At 45.0% G+C, this 19,302-nt stretch overlaps 1 protein-coding gene across 1 annotated transcript; it reads left to right on the forward strand.

The window, feature by feature from the left end:
• Positions 1–503: 503 nt before the first annotated feature.
• Positions 504–18,977, forward strand: TIGIT (T cell immunoreceptor with Ig and ITIM domains). Its single transcript, XM_084802005.1, has 4 exons — positions 504–663; positions 2,374–2,703; positions 6,418–6,515; positions 18,624–18,977. Exons 1-4 carry the CDS (start codon positions 600–602, stop codon positions 18,855–18,857), a joined length of 726 nt encoding a protein of 241 aa, XP_084658131.1. The 5' UTR covers positions 504–599; the 3' UTR covers positions 18,858–18,977.
• Positions 18,978–19,302: the final 325 nt, after the last annotated feature.

Here is a 19,302-nt window from a genome sequence, read left to right on the forward strand (position 1 = left end):
CCAAGCCACTCTCAACCCTAGGAAGAGCACGCCTTGTCCTCCCTTATCCGTTAGGAAGCTGCCTCCTGGTGGAGGAGAGGGATTCCTTGCTGTTTATCCAAGGCCTTTGTCTCACTCATGGATTGTCCCCAGGCATTAGCTTCTAAGTTTCTGAATTTCTCTTGTGGAGACACACTCCTCAGCAGGGCAGTGTAAGGGGCCTGGCTCATCAGAAATAGTTCCTCCCAACCCTGTACATCACCTACATGCCCTTGAATGCTTTGGATACAAGTCAAGTTGGTGTTTCCAAAAGTGCATCAAGATAACTTAAAAACAACAAATTGGCTTTGAGTCACCCAAGACCTGTATACCTCTAACCACATGCTTTATTTATTATTATTTTTTCAGTGCATTTCCTTCGTGGCCTTTCTTGTGGCTCACTGTATGCAGCTTGTAGCCTTACTGAGAGCGTTATCTGTACTGATGCTGCTCTTATATAACTCAGTGTTTCCGAGACGTTCTTTCTCACAGGCTTGGTTTCACCTTAACACCTGCGGCAGGCCAGTTTCAGTCAGAGGAGAGGCCACATCTGCTTTTCTGTAGGCCCCCGCGTTAGAAGCATGCATGGCTGGCTGCTCCTGACCTGGGTCCAGGGGCTGATACAGGCTGCCTTCCTTACTGCAGGTAAGGCCTGCAAACATAGCAGAGCGAGTGAGCGGGCTTGGCACGGAGACCAGGGTTCTCAGCTAGAGGAGGTCCAGAGGGCATGCCACCTCTATGTATGTCAGGTGGCTCCCAGGCCCTGTGTGGCCACGCGGGAAGAGGCAGTCGCAGAGCAGGGGATGTGTTTGGGATTACAGAGGAGAGATTTCGTAGATCCTCTGGGTTGGGGGCTCTGACTGGCCAGCTGTGCAGGAAGGAAGCTGGGGAGTGAACTAAGATGGAAGCTTCTGGAAGGCTCCTCTTCTCCTGTTCTGCCTTCCTTTCTGTTTCTGAGAAACTTTCTGGCAAAAGTTGACCAGAAATACCTATTTCCTAGAGTCTCAGACTAAATCCTGTTTCTATCATATTAGAAACTGTAGACAATCATTTCTTAAAGACTATACCACAACTTAGCTTAGAGGCTGACCTTACAACATTCTGAGGGTAGAGATGAGCCGGGCGTGGGGTGTGGTAGTAAGCAGTGAAGACCGTGGTTTCATAGCAGAGGTGCTGCCCTCGCCTCTCCTCTCTTCTACTCTTCCCTCCCCGCCTCTCTCCTCCCCTCCCTTCTCCTTTCCTTTTCTGGCTTCTCATCTCCCTCTCTCTTCCTCCTTCCCTCTCTCTTTTACTTTAGTTTGTTTCTTTGGTAGATAGAGGTCTCACTCTGTTTTCAAGGCTGGCCTGGAACTCCCCATGTTGTCCAGTCTGGCCTAGAACTCACTGTGATCCTCCTGCATCTGCCTCCCAAGTACTGGGATTTTTAAAAAAAAAAAAAAAAGCATATGCTACTATTTCTGGAGGAGAAATAGGGTTTCTTGCCACGTTTCCGGTCCCTTTCCCTGAGCTGGCTTTCTCTCACTCTCTGTTTCTGTCTCTCTGTTTCTCTCTCTCTCTCTCTCTCTCTCTCTCTCTCTCTCTCTCTCTCTCTCTCTCTGCCTGCCTCTGTCTCTGTCTCTCTGTCTGTCTCTGTCTCTCTGTCTCTGTCTGTCTGTCTGTCTGTCTGTCTGTCTGTCTGTCTCTCTCTCTCTTTCTCTCTCTCTCGTTTTCCCTGACATCCCAAATGCCAATCAAATAGCTCAGTCCTATTTCAAAGGCTAGGACTAAGCACAAGACTCTACTGCTGGAAACTGTAGAGAAGCAGAAGCTATAAGGGGGCAGCGTACACTAAGCGGGAAGGTTACATAACCCTGTGGGAACAATCGACCACCTAGCTAGGAAACTGCGCACACTGTGCCGAGCTGTGTAGTAATGAGCCAGGCATTTGATAAGGTGTCGTACAATTCAGGCTGGGAGAAAGGGAGGGCTTACAAGCTAGGGTCCTCAAAGTGGTGGGGAGGGAGCACAGCTCTGACAAACTGCTAAGGTAAGGATGGGACAGGGAGGCAGAAGCAAGCTCCAGCAGCAGCAGTGATGGGTTGGGCTGGAACAAGAGTACATGGAAAAGGGCAAGAAGGTTGGAAAGGGGCCATGGCTGGGATTCGAACCTTCAGTGACAGGTGTAAAAAGGAGAGTCTCTTGACACAAAGGGAACAGGAAGCGAGGTACCCTCCATGGGGGCGTGCCATGATAAAGGGCAGACTATAGACTTCTCCCTAGAGCCAGTTCTGGCCTCTGGGCTCCCTGGGGTTCTTCAGGAAGGCTGAAGGGCAGCTGCTGGCTAGAGACTCATGTGTGATTCTCCCTCTCCCATAGGAGCCACGGCAGGCACCATAGAGACAAAGGGGAACATTTCCGCAGAGGAAGGTGGCTCTGTCATCTTACAGTGTCACTTCTCCTCCAACACAGCTGAAGTGACCCAGGTCAACTGGGAGCAAAGAGAGCAGTTTCTGGCAATCTATAGTGCTGACCTGGGGTGGTATGTCTCTTCAGACTTCAGTAAGCGGGTGCTCCCGGGCCCCAACCTAGGCCTCACCTTCCAGTCGCTGACAGTGAATGACACCGGAGAGTACTTCTGCACCTACCATACCTATCCTGATGGGATTTACAAGGGGAGAATATTCCTGAAGGTCCAAGAAAGCTCAGGTATGTCCCTCGAATTGGGGGGATGGTGAGTCACTTTCTCTCACATAGAAAACACCATCCCAAGATGCTCTAGGAAGTTGAGTGTCTCAATCCTCCTGGAGCATGCTGAACTCACTGAAGGAACTCGTGGGGCATAGTAAAGACAGAGCGACCCAAGCTGATAAAATTAGAGGCTCGTGGGGGGAGAGCTAGGATCTAGATATGTTCCAGAAACATCGAGCTGATTCTCATGCATGACTACTGGTTTTGCGTAGGTTTATCTAAAGTGATGAGACCTACAGATGAGGCTTTCCATGAAAGGTGCTCATGTAATGACTTAGTATCGGTCATGCAAATTAGAATTAGAATTAGCTCGCCCCGGCGTGGTGGCGCACACCTTTAGTCCCAGTCACTTGGCAAGATATAGGAGGTCAATGAGAAATGGAAGCCAGGCGTGGTGGTGCATGCTAATCCCAGCACTCGGGAGGTAGAGGCAGAAGGATTGCAGTGAGTTTGAGGCCAGCCTGGTCTACAAAGTGAGTCCAGGACAGTCAAGGCTACACAGAGAAACCCTGTCTCAAAAAGCAAAAAGGCAAAAAAAAAAAAAAAAAAAATTAGAATTAGCTCATAAGTTTGGAGCTGTGTTGAGTGTAAATGTATAATAATCACCCACCTTTGTGTGATGAAGCTTCTAAGCTTCCAAATGTCCTTGTTATGATTTTTCTCCTGCAAACACGAGCCAATTTTACTGAGGGAAAGGATTATTAAAATCATACCTAAGAGATAGTTTAGCAGAGTAGCAAAGTGCTCAGCCTTTGATGCCAGAATGCTGCTGGCCTCATTTTCTCTTCTGTACAGGGAAGATGGGTTAAGATTTACTGACGTGCTAATGTGGGCATTGAAAAAGCCCTTAGCATGGCACCAAGAGCAAATGTCATGTTAGGTGTTAACCATGAATATACAATTCCCATCTGATTGATGGTGGCAGAAGCTATGGCTTGGAATTGCTCAGGTGATAAAGCTGATTTTAGCACAGATGTTCTGGCTCCATGGAATGCCACACTCAGAACTGCTCTACCATCAGTTGTATTGGAGTTTAGGCTTAGAACATATATGAACGTGTGTGTGTGTGTGTGTGTGTTGAAATTATGTTGGAGATTGGGTTTCATGAGTTTTAGAAACATATACACTGAAAAGATAAAAGTTTACCTTAAAGTTTCCTTTCAAACAATACTTCTTGACTGGCTCCATCCTAGATCAAATACCATGAGTATCCAAGAGCTCAGGTTCTAGAACCAAACAGCCTGGGCCTCAATATTGTCATGCATGCTGGGTAATTGTGGTATTTAAATTTTTTCTTGTATTTTTCTGGTCTATGCAGTGTGGCAAATTATCCCATGAGTTGTTACAAATGAGATCTTAGGACAGTGTTTGTTACAGTTATTCAGAAGAGGCTTGGACAATAAACAGGACCTGAGATCTGGATCCCAGCAAGTCTAACCACACAGTGGCTGTGGGGGCTCGTTACCCCAATGTTTTATTTCCCACAGCCTCTCACCAGACTGCAGGACCAATAGATTGAGGCCTCAGAACCAGAAGCCAGAGAGGAACCTTGTGTGTTAGCTTGTATTTGGCATATAACACCATATATTCTATACATGTCCTGGGAAATACGCTATAGTTCCAGAACATTCAGGGCCTGATAACCTTGACATGCAAACACCTCCCTGATGACAGTGACACAGCCGCCTTTATGTAACCCTGGGGATGTGAGGGCACCAGCGTCTTTCTCACTCTCACAGTCCATTGTGTGCACCTTTCTCCAGCTTCCACCCCTGACCCTGGGTGCTCCCATCAGTCCTGTCATCCTAAACTCTAGGGAACACCACCTGGGCCTGTGAAATCGCCCTCCTGCCTCTCAGGGAGTCAGCTGTTTCCTGTAAGGCAAACCCTCCTTTAATGACTTGTATCAACTCCATGCCTGCTCTGCCTCCTGACATTGATCCCAAACACGGTACCCAAGACCCCCGTAACTGTATCGTGTGAATCAATTTCCTACCAGAGCTGGAGATGTAGCTCAGCATTAGCCTGGGTGCCTAGCAGGCACATGACCCAGACCCTGGGTTCAATCCCCTGTATCACAAATAATAAACGAATCTCGAATGCAGGTTATCAGACTGCCCTGCCTGCCCCGAGGCTCTTTCCATTTCAAAGGCCTTGTTGAAGTCTTTGTTCTGAAGCTGTAGGGCTATGGATAGAAGAACCGGTGCTTTCACTTTAACCCAAAAGTTCCTAGCGAGGTTGGCAGATTTAATAACCTGAGCTCTCCCCACCCCGCCCCCAACCCCTGCTCTAAGTGTGCTGTCGCTTAGATGTGACCATATTCATTATCATAATCTTCCCTAAAATGTCTCCATGAATCTAGCTGCTTCTTGTTTCACCCTTCAGCGTTAGGAGAACCCAGCACTGACCTGGCCTTGCGAGGTGGTTCTGCCTTCCTCTTCTGACTGCGTCCTCTCTGTTTCATGGCGAGCCTTCCAGCTGCTCCGCACCTGTGCAGTGTACACACCATGGTCTTCTACCCCCTTTCTTCCGGAGTGAGATATGGCTATGGCCAACAAGGGGCCAGCCTGGGCTACCCTGGCTAAGTCCTCAGAGCAGGAGGAGCATGCTGGGACCTTGGACTTCCCAGGTGTGGTCCTTGTCCTGAGGGATCAGATATCATAGTCGCTTTTCCTATAATCTAAACCTAGAGTTCAGGCAAGTAGGGTCAGGCCTTTTCTTGTTTCCAGTTTTCTCAGGACTTTGGGGTCCTGTCCACATTTCTGGAGAAGAAAGGGGGAAGGAAGCGAGTGTCCTTGAAATCATTCTTATACACAGCACAGCTATTATTTATTAAGCATCTCCTGTGTCCCAAGGCCTGAAATAAACCACAGAAGGTAAGTTTGCAAGAGCCCCACTCCTTCCAGGCTTTCACACCTGGACTATGGGGCTAAGGTGAAAAGTGACATTCGTTTCTCTGCATCACTTAATGTTAATTTTGTTCATTTTTTTATTTAGCCTGTTTTACTGATGTGTGTGTGTGTGTGTATGTGTTTATTTTATTGTATATCTGTTATTTTTTACTTATTTTGTGTGTATGGGTGTCTTGGCTGTGTATACATCTCTGTACCACCTGTGTTCTGGCATCAGTGGAGGCCTGGAGAGTTTGAATCCCCTAGAACCTGGGTTACAGATGGTTGTGAGCTGCCACGTAGATGCTGGGAGTCCAACCTGGGTCCTCCAGAAGAGCAGCCAGTGTGCTCAACCACTGAGCCATCTTTCCATGCCTTTCAGAGTTTCCTTTTACATGGCATTTGTTTCCCTTCATGATTCCTGAAAACAAGTGTTGGATAGGGGAAAGGATTATAAAAATCTCTTCCAAGGTGCTTCTACAAGGTAGCTCATGCCTCTACTGGAGACCAGGTAGAGTCTGCAGACCAGAGAGCTAAGGTTCAAGTCTCCAATAGACGACAGATCTAGAAAATCCCACCTCTGGCCTGGAACTCACCATAAAAGACCAGGCCGGCCTCAAATCAGAGATTTGCCTGCCTCTTGACTTCTGAGCGCTGAGACTGAAGGTGCGCATGCCCATGCCGGGCACTGGTTTGGGGTTGTCTGAGACAAAGGAGGCTTCCTGGAGAAGGCAGCTTTGCTCCTGACCTCTGCCACCTGCCTGTTTTGTTCTCCCTGCAGTGGCTCAGATCCAGAGTGCCTTGCTTGGAGGAGCCATGGCTGCAGTGCTGGGACTCATCTGCTTAACGGTCACAGGAGTAACTGTACTGGCTAGAAAGGTAAGGAGCAGGACAGCTCGTCCCGGTCCCCATCACCCCAATTCTTGTTGCCCTGGTGGCTTCTGTTCCCCTTTCTGCTCAGAGAGCCCCAGACGTGATCTCTGCCCTTGTTCTTGTGCCTCTTTTTTGTTTGTTTGTTTTTCGAGACGGGGTTTCTCTGTGTAGCCCTGGCTGTCCTGCACTCACTTTGTTGACCAGGCTGGCCTGCAACTCACAGCGATCCTGCCTCTGCCTCCCAAGTGCTGGGATTAAAGGCGTGTGCCACCACGCCCGGCTTTTGTGCCTCTTTTATGGTTCCTGTTCTGCACTTATTTATTTGTACTTGTTCTGGTCCCGCCCCCTGGCTGGGAGCTTCCGGAAGGACGTACCTGCATCTCGACCACCTTTCGGTCTATCACAGTTGCTGCTTTCTGCCTGTCCCTTAAGCTGGCGCGCTGAGAGTTCGTCTTCTGTGGGTGTGCCGTAGAGGGTGTCTTCTGGATGCTAGTGGCTTTTGTAGCTCATTAGTCCTCACAACTCATTGGTTGTCCTGGGCTGCCCCGTATTACTACTGTAGGTTGGGAAGTTACCATTCCAGATTTGGGGAGCGGAAGACACATGGCAAAAATCAGACATTTTAGTGACTTGAGTTTAAGAGGCCATTGGCTGGAAGAGTGGGAAGGGGAACCGGAGGGAGGGTTTTCGTCTCTAGCTCAGCACTGACTATATGGTTTTAAGCTTGTTACTTGATTTTTTTTTTTCAGGGTCGCCATTGCTTTGTATGTAAGACGCAGGTTACAGTTCGCTCCTATATTAAAAAGTTGTGATGCACGGCTGTCACGTATCAGGCTTTCCCTATAATGATAGCGGTATCAGCGTGCTTGCTGTGTCATAAGCTGGTACGGGCTGACTGGGATGAGCTAAAAATTCTCAATCTGTTTTGGTCTGGTGGCCCAGGCCCTTTAAGATCATCTACCTCAATTCACTATGAGAACATTTGAGGGAACGTAGCCTGTGATAAATGCGCTGCTTCTACTTTGCTGAAACTTTCTTCACTTTATTTCCCACTGCGTTTCCTAATACTTCATTTTTGCTGACCCCAGACTTACTCTCCAGCTAGGTGCTTGGGGCTGGTAGTAATGATGTCTGTGGACTGAAAGATGCCTTATTCTTAATTTTTAAAGATTTATTTATTTATTATGTATGTATTATATTTATCTATTATATTTTAATTTCTATATATTCAATACATTTGAATTAATTATATACTATAATTTTAAAGTATTTATAGATATATCTGTTTATAATTATATATTTAATTAATATATATTTTAAATTTCTATATATGTTAAAATATAATGTATAAATATTGAAAATATAGGATATATTGAATATATATAGAAATTAAAATATAATCACATCATTTCTTGCTTCCCTTTCCTCTCTAGTTCTCCTGTTTTCCTTACCACCTTGATCTCACCTTGTTCACATCTTTTTTTTAAAGTGTTGTTACCTATATTCCTGCATATGCAAATACAACCTACTCATCTGCCTAATGTTACTTGTATTTAGGTGATTTCAGGGCCGACCCCTGGTAGTTAAATGTGTATATTTTATGTGTATGAGTGTTTCCCCTGCATATATGTAAGTGTACCAGGAGTGGTGGCCATGGAAGTCAGAGGCGGGTGTCAGATCCCCTGGAGCCGGAATTACTCAGGATGTGGGTGCTGGGGACTGGATCCTGTTCTCCAAGAACAGCAGGTGCCTTTATTTGCTGAGCCGTCTCCCCAGCTCCTTAGCTGCTGGACTTTTTCCTTTAAATTCCCCCTCGGTTCTCTAGGTTTTGAAGTAACAGTCACCTTATTATATAAAAGGCATGTTCGTGAGCGATACAGTCTTCTGCTATTCTTTCAGTGGTTACAGTAGGTGGCACAAAACACACCTGGACTTACTGAGGTTCCTCTGTATTAGTAATAATCAATTAGTGTTCTGTAACGTTCTGGCATATGCAGGAACCTTAGATCGCACGAGCTCTAATCTTACTGTCTGTCTCCTCCGCGTCACTCCACCATCACTCTGCCCTCTGGTCCTTTCCTCTTTATACCCACACTAGTGATTGTACGCTGAGTCCACATGCCTTTAGCTGCGCCCTCCCTTTGCTCTTCTCTCTGGCCTCACCATCCTGGCTTCTAGCTGCCATTTTCCTCTGACCTGAGGAACATCCTGCAGTGCAGGTCAGTAAAGATAAAAAGAATTATTTTTTGTGGTTTTTTTTTTTCTGCTGTTGTTCACCTAAAACTTGCTTACCCTATGGCTGTAAACATGATTATGTTTGTTTCACCAGGTGTAGAATCTAATGTTGGCCAGTATTTTCTTTTAGCACAAGGAAGATTTTTTATCCCAGTGTCTAACTACATATATATATGAAACTGGGTTTTATCTTTACTTCTTTAAAAATGCCTTTTTCTCCTTCTTGTTCTTTGAACATTTTCTGTCTTCAGTTTTCAGCATTTGTACAATGATATAATTAGATGTCATTATCTTTGTATTTATTCTGTATGGGGTTTGGATCAAGTGGTTTTTTTCGGTCTGTGGTTTGATGGGTTTTGTCAGTTTTGGGGTCAATCCTGGCCATATCTCTTTATATATATTCCTCCTCTATTCTTGCTTTCTTCTCCTTCTGGACCTCTCATCGCAGGGACTTTCGATGCTTGCTTTTTCTTCCATATGTCTCCCAGCCTCTTTTATATTTTCCGCCCATTTATCTCACCATGTTTCGTAGTGGGCCTTTTCTTTAAGCTTACCTTTCAGGTTACCAAGTGTCATCTCCTTTGATGTATCTATTCTTTGTTTAAATAGTTTATAGCCTGTCAAAACTCCCAACCTTTGAGAATATTTATGAGTTATTCTGAAGTCTGTGCCTGACAGTCCTATTAATTACACCCTTCCTGGGTCTTTTTCTATTTGTCTATTTTTACTTGATTAACAGTTGTAAGTTCTTCTCTTGCCGGGTGGTTTTCATGGCGTGCTGGGTGTTCTCCATGAAAAACTGCAGCCTCTTCCTCCGTCCAGCCCTTTGGAACCTGCAGGTAGTTATTTTCAGGTTTTAGCAATCCCAGGTCACCTGAATTAAATCAGTGGTGACAGATTGTAATACTTTCCTTATTGCTGTGATAAAGTCTCTGACAGGAGCAGCTTAAGGGAGGGAGGGCTTCTTTGGCTCGTGGTTTAGAGGTGCAGCACATCATGGTGGGGAAGGTGCAGGGGACAGCAACGGAGAGTGCTGATTACAGTCAGGAAGCAGAGCCAGATGAAAGCCCGCGTTCCACTCCCTCTCCTAGCAGGGGATGGTGCAGAAGTAAAGGACCAATGCTTAGATATTGATTCATTGATTTAGTTAGTGACTGACTTATAGTGCCTCTTCTAAAGCCAAGCATGAGGTCACTTGCTACCTGGAACAGAATGGCTTGGAGTAATAGGTAAAACAACGGGTTGGTGCCCTTTACGAGCCGAGCCGACTGCCTCAAAGGCTTCTGTAAAACCTGGTTTGCTTGCCTGCCTCCCTTTGGATAAAATGAGATACAGACTGGACCCCGGGGGGTGGAGGGGGGGACTTCAGGAACTGCCCTGGTGTCAGTCCACTGGTGATGTCTCTCTGCCCCTCACTGGTGTCAGAGCACTTCTTCCCGGAGAGATTCCCGGAACTGTGCCAGTCACATTCAGGGCAAGTCCTCCATCTCACTCAGACCTCTCTGGAATGCTCCATAGATAAGCTCAGAAGTTTGTAGAAACCACATCAAATTAACAAGAAATGCTAGCCGTCAGCGAGGCCATAGGGCTAGAATTCAGGTCCCAGTATTCCTCACCCCCAGGGTGGAGTCTCTGAGATTGTCACAGAAATGAGAGGCCTCCAGCGGTTTAGTTGTTATGTTTGTTTTCTCCAAGGTTCCCCTGCCATGATGGTTCCTGATTTTATTTCCTCTCTTCGGGTTAACTATGTGTAGGTTATCTGTCTCTATAACTGGAGGCAGTTGCCTCCAGAGGAACTGTAGGCAAAAACACTGCTTTCAACAAAGCAAATTGGCACAGAGGAACCTCCTCCACCCCTGCTCCCCCACCCCCACTATCCCTCCAAACCTGGGATCTCCCTACATAATCCAGGCAAGCCTGGAGGTTTTAATCTTCCTGCCCCAGCTTCCTGAGTGTTGGAAGTCCAGGCATGAGGCACCACATCTGGCCCAAATGCTCATCTCCTCACTAGGTATGTTCTCCTGGGTCTGGCTCCCCATCCAACGATCCAAAATTACTCACTTATCTGGCAGATCTCTTATTTCTTCAACCATTTTCTAATATTTCATCTATCTTTCCTCTTTCTGTCCTTTTTCTTATGGGTGGATTGTGTGTGTGTGTGTGGTGTGTGTATGTGTATATTCACGTTCATGTTTGTGCGTGCCTGTGTGCAGTGTGTGTGTCTTGCGTGCACGCCTGCTTGTGCACACGTGTGCACATTTGCATGTGCATGTAGGCCAGAAGGCGCCATCAGGTGTCTTCTATTGTTTTATAAAATTATCTGTATTATTAGTATTATCTGTAGGCCTGGCCAGCAATCAGTTAAGACACAGACACTTGTTATATTTTAAAATAGCCTTAGTTAACCGAGGGCAGGGCAGATACTCATCTTTTAAACTACTTCCCATAGTGGGACAGGCATGACGTCCCTGTCTTAATCCCATGCCATCTGTTTTTAATAACTTTTATCAAGCTACCTTTTATCTATAATCCCACATACTTGTTCATGTTCTTCATCTGGGCTGGATTCTCCATCCATGCCGGCCATGTGCTTCTCCTCCATCTAACCCATGGCGGCCTTCCTCTCTTCCCTTCAGGTCTCTCTCCTTCCTCCTTTTGGCCCTCTTTTTTTTCCCCCTCAGAATTCCTCTCTCTCCTAGCCCCACCTATCGCCTTTGCCCTGCCCAGGTGGGATGGCTTTTCATTAAGCAAAAGGTGGGTCACACAGACAGCAAGCAGTAATTAGCATCAAAATACATCAGACCATCTCCTGACAGTCTTCCTTGATTGCTCTCCACCTTAAGACAAAGCCTTTCGCTGGTTCAGCTAGTCTAGCTAGGCACCTTGCTCCAAGGATCTGGTGTCATCTCTGTCTTGGAGCATTAGTGGTTATTGGGGTGGGGGTGGGGGGTGGGGGTCATCACACTCTCCTTTGCGGAGATGCTGGACATCTGAGCTTCAGCTGCTGAATCATCTCCCCATCCCTCCTCTATATTTTCACTTGTTCTAAAATGAAAGAGAGGTTCAAATCAGAGAGGACTTTCTGCTTTTGATGTTATGCTTCCTAGCTTCATTCTAAGTCTGACTGTGAAGTAGAGATTCAGCTGGCCTGCCTTCTTCGCTTCTCAGTTCTCTTGGGTCAAACCCTCTGCTGAGTTCTATTTCCCACATCCTGACCCCAAGTCCAGGCCAGCTCCTGGCTGGCTGGGTCCTGGCCAGGCCTAAGGAGGGCTGTTAGGCTGAGTGAAGGAAGGAGCGTTTTCCTTTTTCTCACCCTTGTGAGCTCATCGCCTCTCCTTTCCCCACCCAGAGGGGGACCACACCCTGATTTTCTTCCCTTTCTAACTTAACTTTGACTTTTTAATGCCATGAAGATTGTTCTTCAGGCCTCAGTTGGGATGAACTGTATAAACCCATTGTAATGGCCTCCTTGGGTTCCAGGTCTCTTCTTTATAAACAGTCTTAGTGCTACACTCTGGCTGTGACCCCACTATATGTATCAGTTTGTACTGTTCCTAATTCTGCTTCTAAAGTCACGAGTCTTCATACTTATTCTTATTATAAAGGCTGGACTTTCACCTCATCTTTTATATCTTAAACTCTGTCAGTTTTCTGTGTAGGTGACTGTGACACCTATTCCTTCGTATCAATAACAAGGATACAGGTATAATAAATATACCATGTTGGATTTCACAGACATTCTGTCTTCATACGTGAGCCAGAAATGAAGAGAACCCACCCAGTTCTTGATTTTCTTTAATTGAGAGAAGATTAGAGCAAAGATGGGGAAGATGTTTTGGCAGCCGAAGCAAAGCTGTGTTTCCCCCCAGTGAACAACAGATCTCTCTCCCAGGTCTGACACTCAGACCTCCACTAGTGAGTTCTCTGGGCACCTCGTGGATCTGGCTAACTTGATCCCAAAGGAACTAAACAGGTTCCAAATGTTAGAAAAAGTTCTGATTGCTCTGGAAAGTTAAATATGGCCTTCTATTATTGTGCCCAATTTATCTGCAAAATTCTTTGTTGTATTATGATTTGTCCTTTCTCTCTCTGGTTCTGAGATAAACATCATGGCTGCTGACCTGCCTGATACACAGAGATGTGGCCACAGATCCTCTGTTATTAAGCAGATCTGGCTAGCGTGGAGCCGAGGACCCAGCAGTGGCCAAGACATGGCTGCTGATTATCCATTGTATTTTCTCTTCTGTCATTGCTATCGTGACAGATATGATTATGAAATAAGACATCTAAGAGAAGATGAGGACAGGAGAAGTGGCTCTTCAGAGGTAAGAGGTGACAAGAATAATAACTTACCTTCAGGCTGGATCAGTGAGAGTGATTGGTGAACAGATTTCTTCTGCCATACAAGTGTCCTTTAGCTCTGGAGTAAAGAGGTCAGTGGCCCTAAGGACACAGCAGAACATATTTGTCTATTCAAGACTTGAGGCTGGTTAATTTTCATGTCAGGAACCCAGAGTAGCTTTGATTAAGATGGAGACTGAGAAAGATGAAAAGGCCAAGAGCTCTCAGTTCCCTGGTAGTACACAGGGCCACTCAGCCCTCTGTCTGACACCCTCATCATTGCCAGTTTACTCTAGAGCCTTTCTGCTTTATCTTGTAGTCTGGATATAGTCCCTAGGGCTTGTTCTCTTCTTGTTCAAAACATTAGTCAAGGTATGATCAGGAACACATAGTTCTCTGGAGCTGGACTGCTCACAGATACTTTCATATGGGTCCAGAGTGAACATATGGAAACCGTGAGGGGAAGATAGACGTGCGTGTACTTAGGAGGAGAGATGAGAGTGTGACTGCTGGAAATTGGCATAGGAGCATCACACGGAGAGTGAGGATTACAACCAGGTCAAGGGTCACCCTGCACCTACTGCAGGGGACTACGTACCTTCTTCTCACTCTCTGTTCCGTCATTCCCTTGTCATTCTGTGTGGAGGACAAGTGGGCCCACTGGTGCAGGGCATGCAGTGCAGTCTTCTTGGGGCCAGAGGATGACAGAGAAGGTTGAGAGTTGAGCCAATAAATGTGCTATATCTATAGAGTTCTGTTCATAGACCTGGAAATTGGACAAAAGATCTTTTTTTTTTTTTCTTTTAGTTTTTCGAGACTGGGTTTCTCTGTGAAGCTTTGGCTGTCCTGGACTCATTTGTAGACCAGGCTGTTCTCAAACACATAGCAATCAGCCTCCCTCTGCCTCCCTGAGTGCTGGGATTACAGGTGTACACAATCACACCTGGATTTTCTTTTTCTTTCTCTTTTTGAAGTTCTAGACTTTTCATGGGGATGGTTGGCTTTAGACTACACTCGTATTCTTGGTGATATTTGAATGTGTATGTATAAGCACACGCACACACACACGCACACACACACACACACACAATTCTATTGTATACTGTCTGTCTATGTTTATCCTAGGATCACTGTGCTGTATGAACCATCCTAAGATCCCCACTGGTCAGGTCTTCTTAGTTTCCATTGTTGCAGCTAGATCTGCTTTGGTCCTCAAATACTCATCTGTTCTCTATTGTTTGGAGGTCTCCTTATCACGTTTGCTGCTAGGGATCCTGTTCTGCAGGAGCATCTTCTACTTCAGCATCAGTCTGCAGAGGAGAGACTTATGGAAGTCAGTGATGCTGGCACTGCCCTTGCACTCCCTTGCCTCTGGCCTCCCTCACTATCCTTTCTCTGGGAAAGTCACTAACACCAGAATATACATGCCTGCCCCTAGGACCTGCAGCTCCTGAGAATGATGCTAAAAGGTAGCCTGCAAGGACAGGGCTGGTAATGAGGGTGACTTTGACAATCCTTGCACTAAGTAACTTCAGAAATTCATCACCTTATTATATTAGCTTCTCTTGGACAGATGCAGAGAACACCTTTTGTGTTGAGGTGGGAGGGAAAAAAGTTCATTATGAATGTTATTTCTTCTGGAGATATTTTCATAGCATTGCAAGATATATATATATATTCATATTATTCATATATGTTATATGAATAAATGGTATTTTCCAGGCAGATATTATGAAACGTTATGTGTGTCAGATCCTGGACAACGGCTCTGCCAACCCTACTGTCCACTGTTCATTCTCCTCATGTGCTACTAGAAAGCAGTGTTTGCCCCAGGAGGACTCAGTTGCAATTTCTGTAGCTTCACTTGGTTCTCTAGGGCAGTGTTAGTACATTAATCTCAGACCTATATTTTACACTGGTTACAATTATAGAGTCTCCATGTAGGGTAGAATGGAAATGGAACAGCTTAGGGACCCGTCTGAGGAATATTTGCATTTCCCAGAGGACTTTTCGAGCTCAAAATAGTTTTAAAATTAAAAAGAAAGGGTGGCCATCCTTACCAAGAATGAGAATAAGAACACACAAGCACAAAAAGTCATAATTAGCTCTTTGAGAAATAATTGAGTATTCATATTAAAAGGAGATTGTGTTGTATCAAGGGATGTCAAAGTCCTTTTAAAAACAGCACCAGCATGAAGTATGACAGCTGTTCCCTTCTTCATACTCATGTTAAAGCTTAGCAATGTCTGCGGAGAAGAAATGGGAGGAGGGAGACCAATGACTTTGTACATCACCCTGAGACTCTAGTGTTTCTCAGTGCCCAACTCTTTAAGGCCTGTAGTGATGCATCATGGGTTTTTGTTGTTGTGTTGTTTGGTTTTGTTGTTTGTTTTTGGTATCTTTTCATTGTACACATCTATAGTTACTTCCAACCTCCCTTCTCTACCTCTTTATTTCCACTGGTGCGCAGTTGGGCTTGGCACCAATAAGGTAGCATTTTCTGTCTTGGAAGCAAAAGGTTCAATGAAGAGAGACTCTATGTGCCTTGGTTGCTCCATTTTCCAGGTCCCTGGATCTTTGTGATTTTGTTGATCAGATACATAAAGTGGATGAAGTGAATGACATGCATTAGAGCAGCCATCAGTAAGACCAAAAAGAATGTCAAGTGTTTGAAATGTTAGTAAGCACTTCTTCTGCCACGCTACTTGTGGCTGATGATCTTCAGTTTCCCTGTATTATCACAACCCTCAAGTATGACACTCTAACGTGGATTCTATGGTTGGCATCACTGAAAAGATTTCACTGCTCTGTCTTGTCTCGATGAATGCAACTTTAGTTTCCTGGCTGTGTGATTATGCTTTCATTTGTAAAATCAGATTCTTTTATATGGGACTATATTTTTAAAATGAGTGTATGTGTGTCCAACTGGGTATGCATGTCTATTTCAGTCCTAAGACCTATACAGATTGAGCATATGATATGGGTTCTGAGGTTACAAAGAGGACCATAGCACTTTCCTTAGGAAACTTGGACATTGGAGTCTGGTGAAGGACGAAAGGTAAACCAGTTGGCCTTCACAGACATGCACGACAGGAGAGCCACTGTGGTCAAAGGAGAGTGTAGGAAGAGTCAGAAAATCTGAGCAACAAGTAGCTTTGTCCTTGGTCAGTGGACTTCTGCCTGTTTCCATAAGCTCACCCCAAACCAGACATTAGCAGAGCTGCCGCTAAGCAGAAATAGCTAAGTCTGATCTCAAAGCTGTGTTACAGTAAGTGGCATTGCATGGATTGCATGCCTCAAAAATTGGGCATCTTGGTTGTGAAACACAGCAGGAGATGAAGCCAGAGTGATGGGCATGTGGGACACAACGTGTTTGGGACATCATAGATTCCTTTGGGGTATTTAATGAACTACTGATTTTCTCCCCCACAAGAGTGTACCTTTATGTAAAACTTTAATTATAATGTGAGATTATATGTAAATCCTCTGAAGTCAAATCTCTCAGGGTGTTCATTAAAGCTCATGCCAGGTTAAGCCTCCTCTGGTGGACTGTGGAGGTCATTAAAGAGTTTTAGTGGAAGTATGAACAGATTCCATTTTTATTTTTGAAAAAAAAATCGCTATGTGGAGGTTTGTGCAAAGTTAGCCTAGCAATACAAGGAAATGTGAGCCAGACTAGTATGAAGGAGATTCATTCTTCCCCACAGCAGGTGAGAGGGATGAAATAAATAGAGGATGGAGCAAAAGTGGATGGGCTGTGCATTAATCTCTAGAGGAATAGAACTTATAGAATGGATATATTGATAAAGATATATGTGTATGTACACATACACATATATAATCCTATTATACACACGCACACACATATATATGTATATATATATAATAGGATTTGTTAGAGTGGCTTAGAGGCTGTGGCTTTGCTAGTCCAACAGTGGTGGTCTACAATGGAAAGTCCAAGAATTCTGGTTGTTTAGCTTACAATGCTGGATATTTCATCTGGCCTTCAGTGTGCAGAATCCCGAAGAAGTGGGTCTAACGTCAGTGAAGGAATGGAGTTTCCAGTAAGAGTAAGAACAAGCAGACAAAGAGAGAAAGCTTCATTCTTCAGGTCCCTTATACAGGCTGTTGTAGGAGGTGAGACCCAGATTAAAGATGTGTCGTTCTCACCTCAAAATACCTGGATTAAAGATGGGTCTTCCCACTCCAAATGATTTAATTAGGAAAAAGTCCTCCCAGGTGTACCCAGCCACTTGGGTTTTAGTTCATTCCCAATGTAGTCAAGTTGACAATTAAGCATAGTCATCACCTGTGTTGTGGGTGATTGGAACTTCCATGTTTCTGAAGGGCCTGTGCTCTTAGCCAAAAGGGAAAATATGGGCAGAAGGTTGTGGGGTGAGGCCCAATGGTTTTCATGGAGACAAGTTGAGTTCAAGCTTGCTGTGATTCTCTCACAGGCCGAGCTGAGTAGGTGAGCAAATGAGCCAGGAACTCAGTGCAGAGCTTGGGCTACTGGTGGAGTCTTTAGAGACTGGGTCTTGTTTAGAGTCCTGTGGTGGATAAAGTGACTCAGAGCATTAAGCAGAGGACAGAATCCTGGGTAACCCCTTGGCTTGGAGAGCCAATGTTCAAAGAGAAAATGGCCAGGCTGGCTAAAGATGGGGTCCAAAAGGAGGGGAGTGAGAAGAATGTGATGGCATAGAAACCAAAGAGAAAGAAGGAAGGAGCACGGCGCCTGTTGCAAGGAGTGGAAGAAAAGAGAGATGGAAGCAAGTCAGACGAGACTCTCCTGGTTAAGAGAACATGAAATAAGGGCTCCAGGGTGGCAAGTTAGTTTCATTAGAGCTGTTACTATGGAAACTGAGTTCTATGGGAAAGGGGAAGCAGGCACAAAGTCTCACTCCTAATCAAGAAGCTATTTGTAATTGATAACCAGTTTCTCCAATGGAGCAACACTGGGTTTCTATCAAATACACTTCAAGGCCAATCCCATGTCTAGAATAGTTGACCAACATAAAATGAATTCTAAGGCTTTTGCGTGTTTTTTTTTTCCTTTGAGTTTGGTATTGTCTTAATGACTTTTGATTTTGTTTTGAAAGAGAGAGAAGAACATGAGGTTGAATGGGTAGAGAGATGGAGGCCATCTGGAAGGAGTTGGGAGAGGAGAAAGAATATAAAAATATATTGTATGAGAATTTTAAGAACAAAAAGAAAAAAGCTACAATAAAGTAGGAAAATTAAGGGCTAAGGGCTAAGGATTGTGTACTGGTAAGAACCCAAGTTTGCTGCTGCTGCTTCTTCTTCTTCTTCTTCTTCTTCTCCTTCTTCTTCTTCTTCTTCTTCTTCTTCTTCTTCTTCTTCTTCTTCTTCTTCTTCTTCTTCTTCTATCACTACTATTACTACTATTACCTCCCCCCATGTGTGTACATGTGTGTGCATGTATGTTCATGTAAGAAAGAAAGAGGTGGTTATAACTATGTGCTATTTGTAAAGTAGCTTTTGAATAATGTCCCCATGTATTTATTTGTTTAATCCTAGAAATATATTAGGATGCATTCTATGGAAAGTGGCCTTGGGAGAATGGCAGCTGGGCCACAGGCATGGAACCTTGGGATTCTCTCATCCCCCAGAGACCCTGTGGAGACAGAAGCTGCCCCTGCTGCCCTTCGAGGAGAGCAGCCAGAAGATGTCTATGCTGAACCACAGGACTACTTTAATGTCCTGAGCTACAGAAGCCTAGACAGCATCATTGTCCCAGTGAAGACTGGCTAGAATGCCCCGCCTCTCTCTGGGGGTGTGTCTGTGTGTTTGTATTCTGTTAGTGACTGAAAGACAACTTCTTTTTCAGCTTCATTTCTTCCCAAAGTAAATAGTTTGTAACTTGATTACAAATGGAATTCTTAAGGTTATCATTTATTTTGCATGTATGAGTGTTTGGCCTGCATGTATGTGTGCCATGTGTGGATGGTGTTTACAGAGGACAGAGAGGGCATCTCTTCTGGAACTGGACATAGAGACGGTTGTGAGCACAATGTGGGTGCTGTGGATTGGACCCAGGCCCTCTGCAAGAACAGCAAGTGCTCTTAACAGCTCTCTCCGGCCTTGAATAAAATACTTTTTAAAAAGACAAAAATAAGACAATAAAAATAACTCAAAAGTTCCCATTGACCTGCCTTTGAGCTTAGTGCTCTGAGCAGGTCTGCTCTGGCCCTCCCCA

Source organism: Acomys minous, assembly GCF_964271855.1.
Source record: "Acomys minous genome assembly, chromosome: 11".
Classification (NCBI taxonomy): domain Eukaryota; kingdom Metazoa; phylum Chordata; class Mammalia; order Rodentia; family Muridae; genus Acomys; species Acomys minous.

What these genes read in the sequence shown, in the direction of transcription:
- TIGIT (XM_084802005.1), top strand. Translation starts at nt 600, where the DNA reads ATGCATGGCTGGCTGCTCCTGACCTGGGTCCAGGGGCTGATACAGGCT. An exon ending in GGCTGCCTTCCTTACTGCAG is followed by an intron (nt 664 to 2,373) that starts GTAAGGCCTGCA and finishes CCTCTCCCATAG; the next exon opens with GAGCCACGGCAGGCACCATA. An exon ending in GAAGGTCCAAGAAAGCTCAG is followed by an intron (nt 2,704 to 6,417) that starts GTATGTCCCTCG and finishes TTCTCCCTGCAG; the next exon opens with TGGCTCAGATCCAGAGTGCC.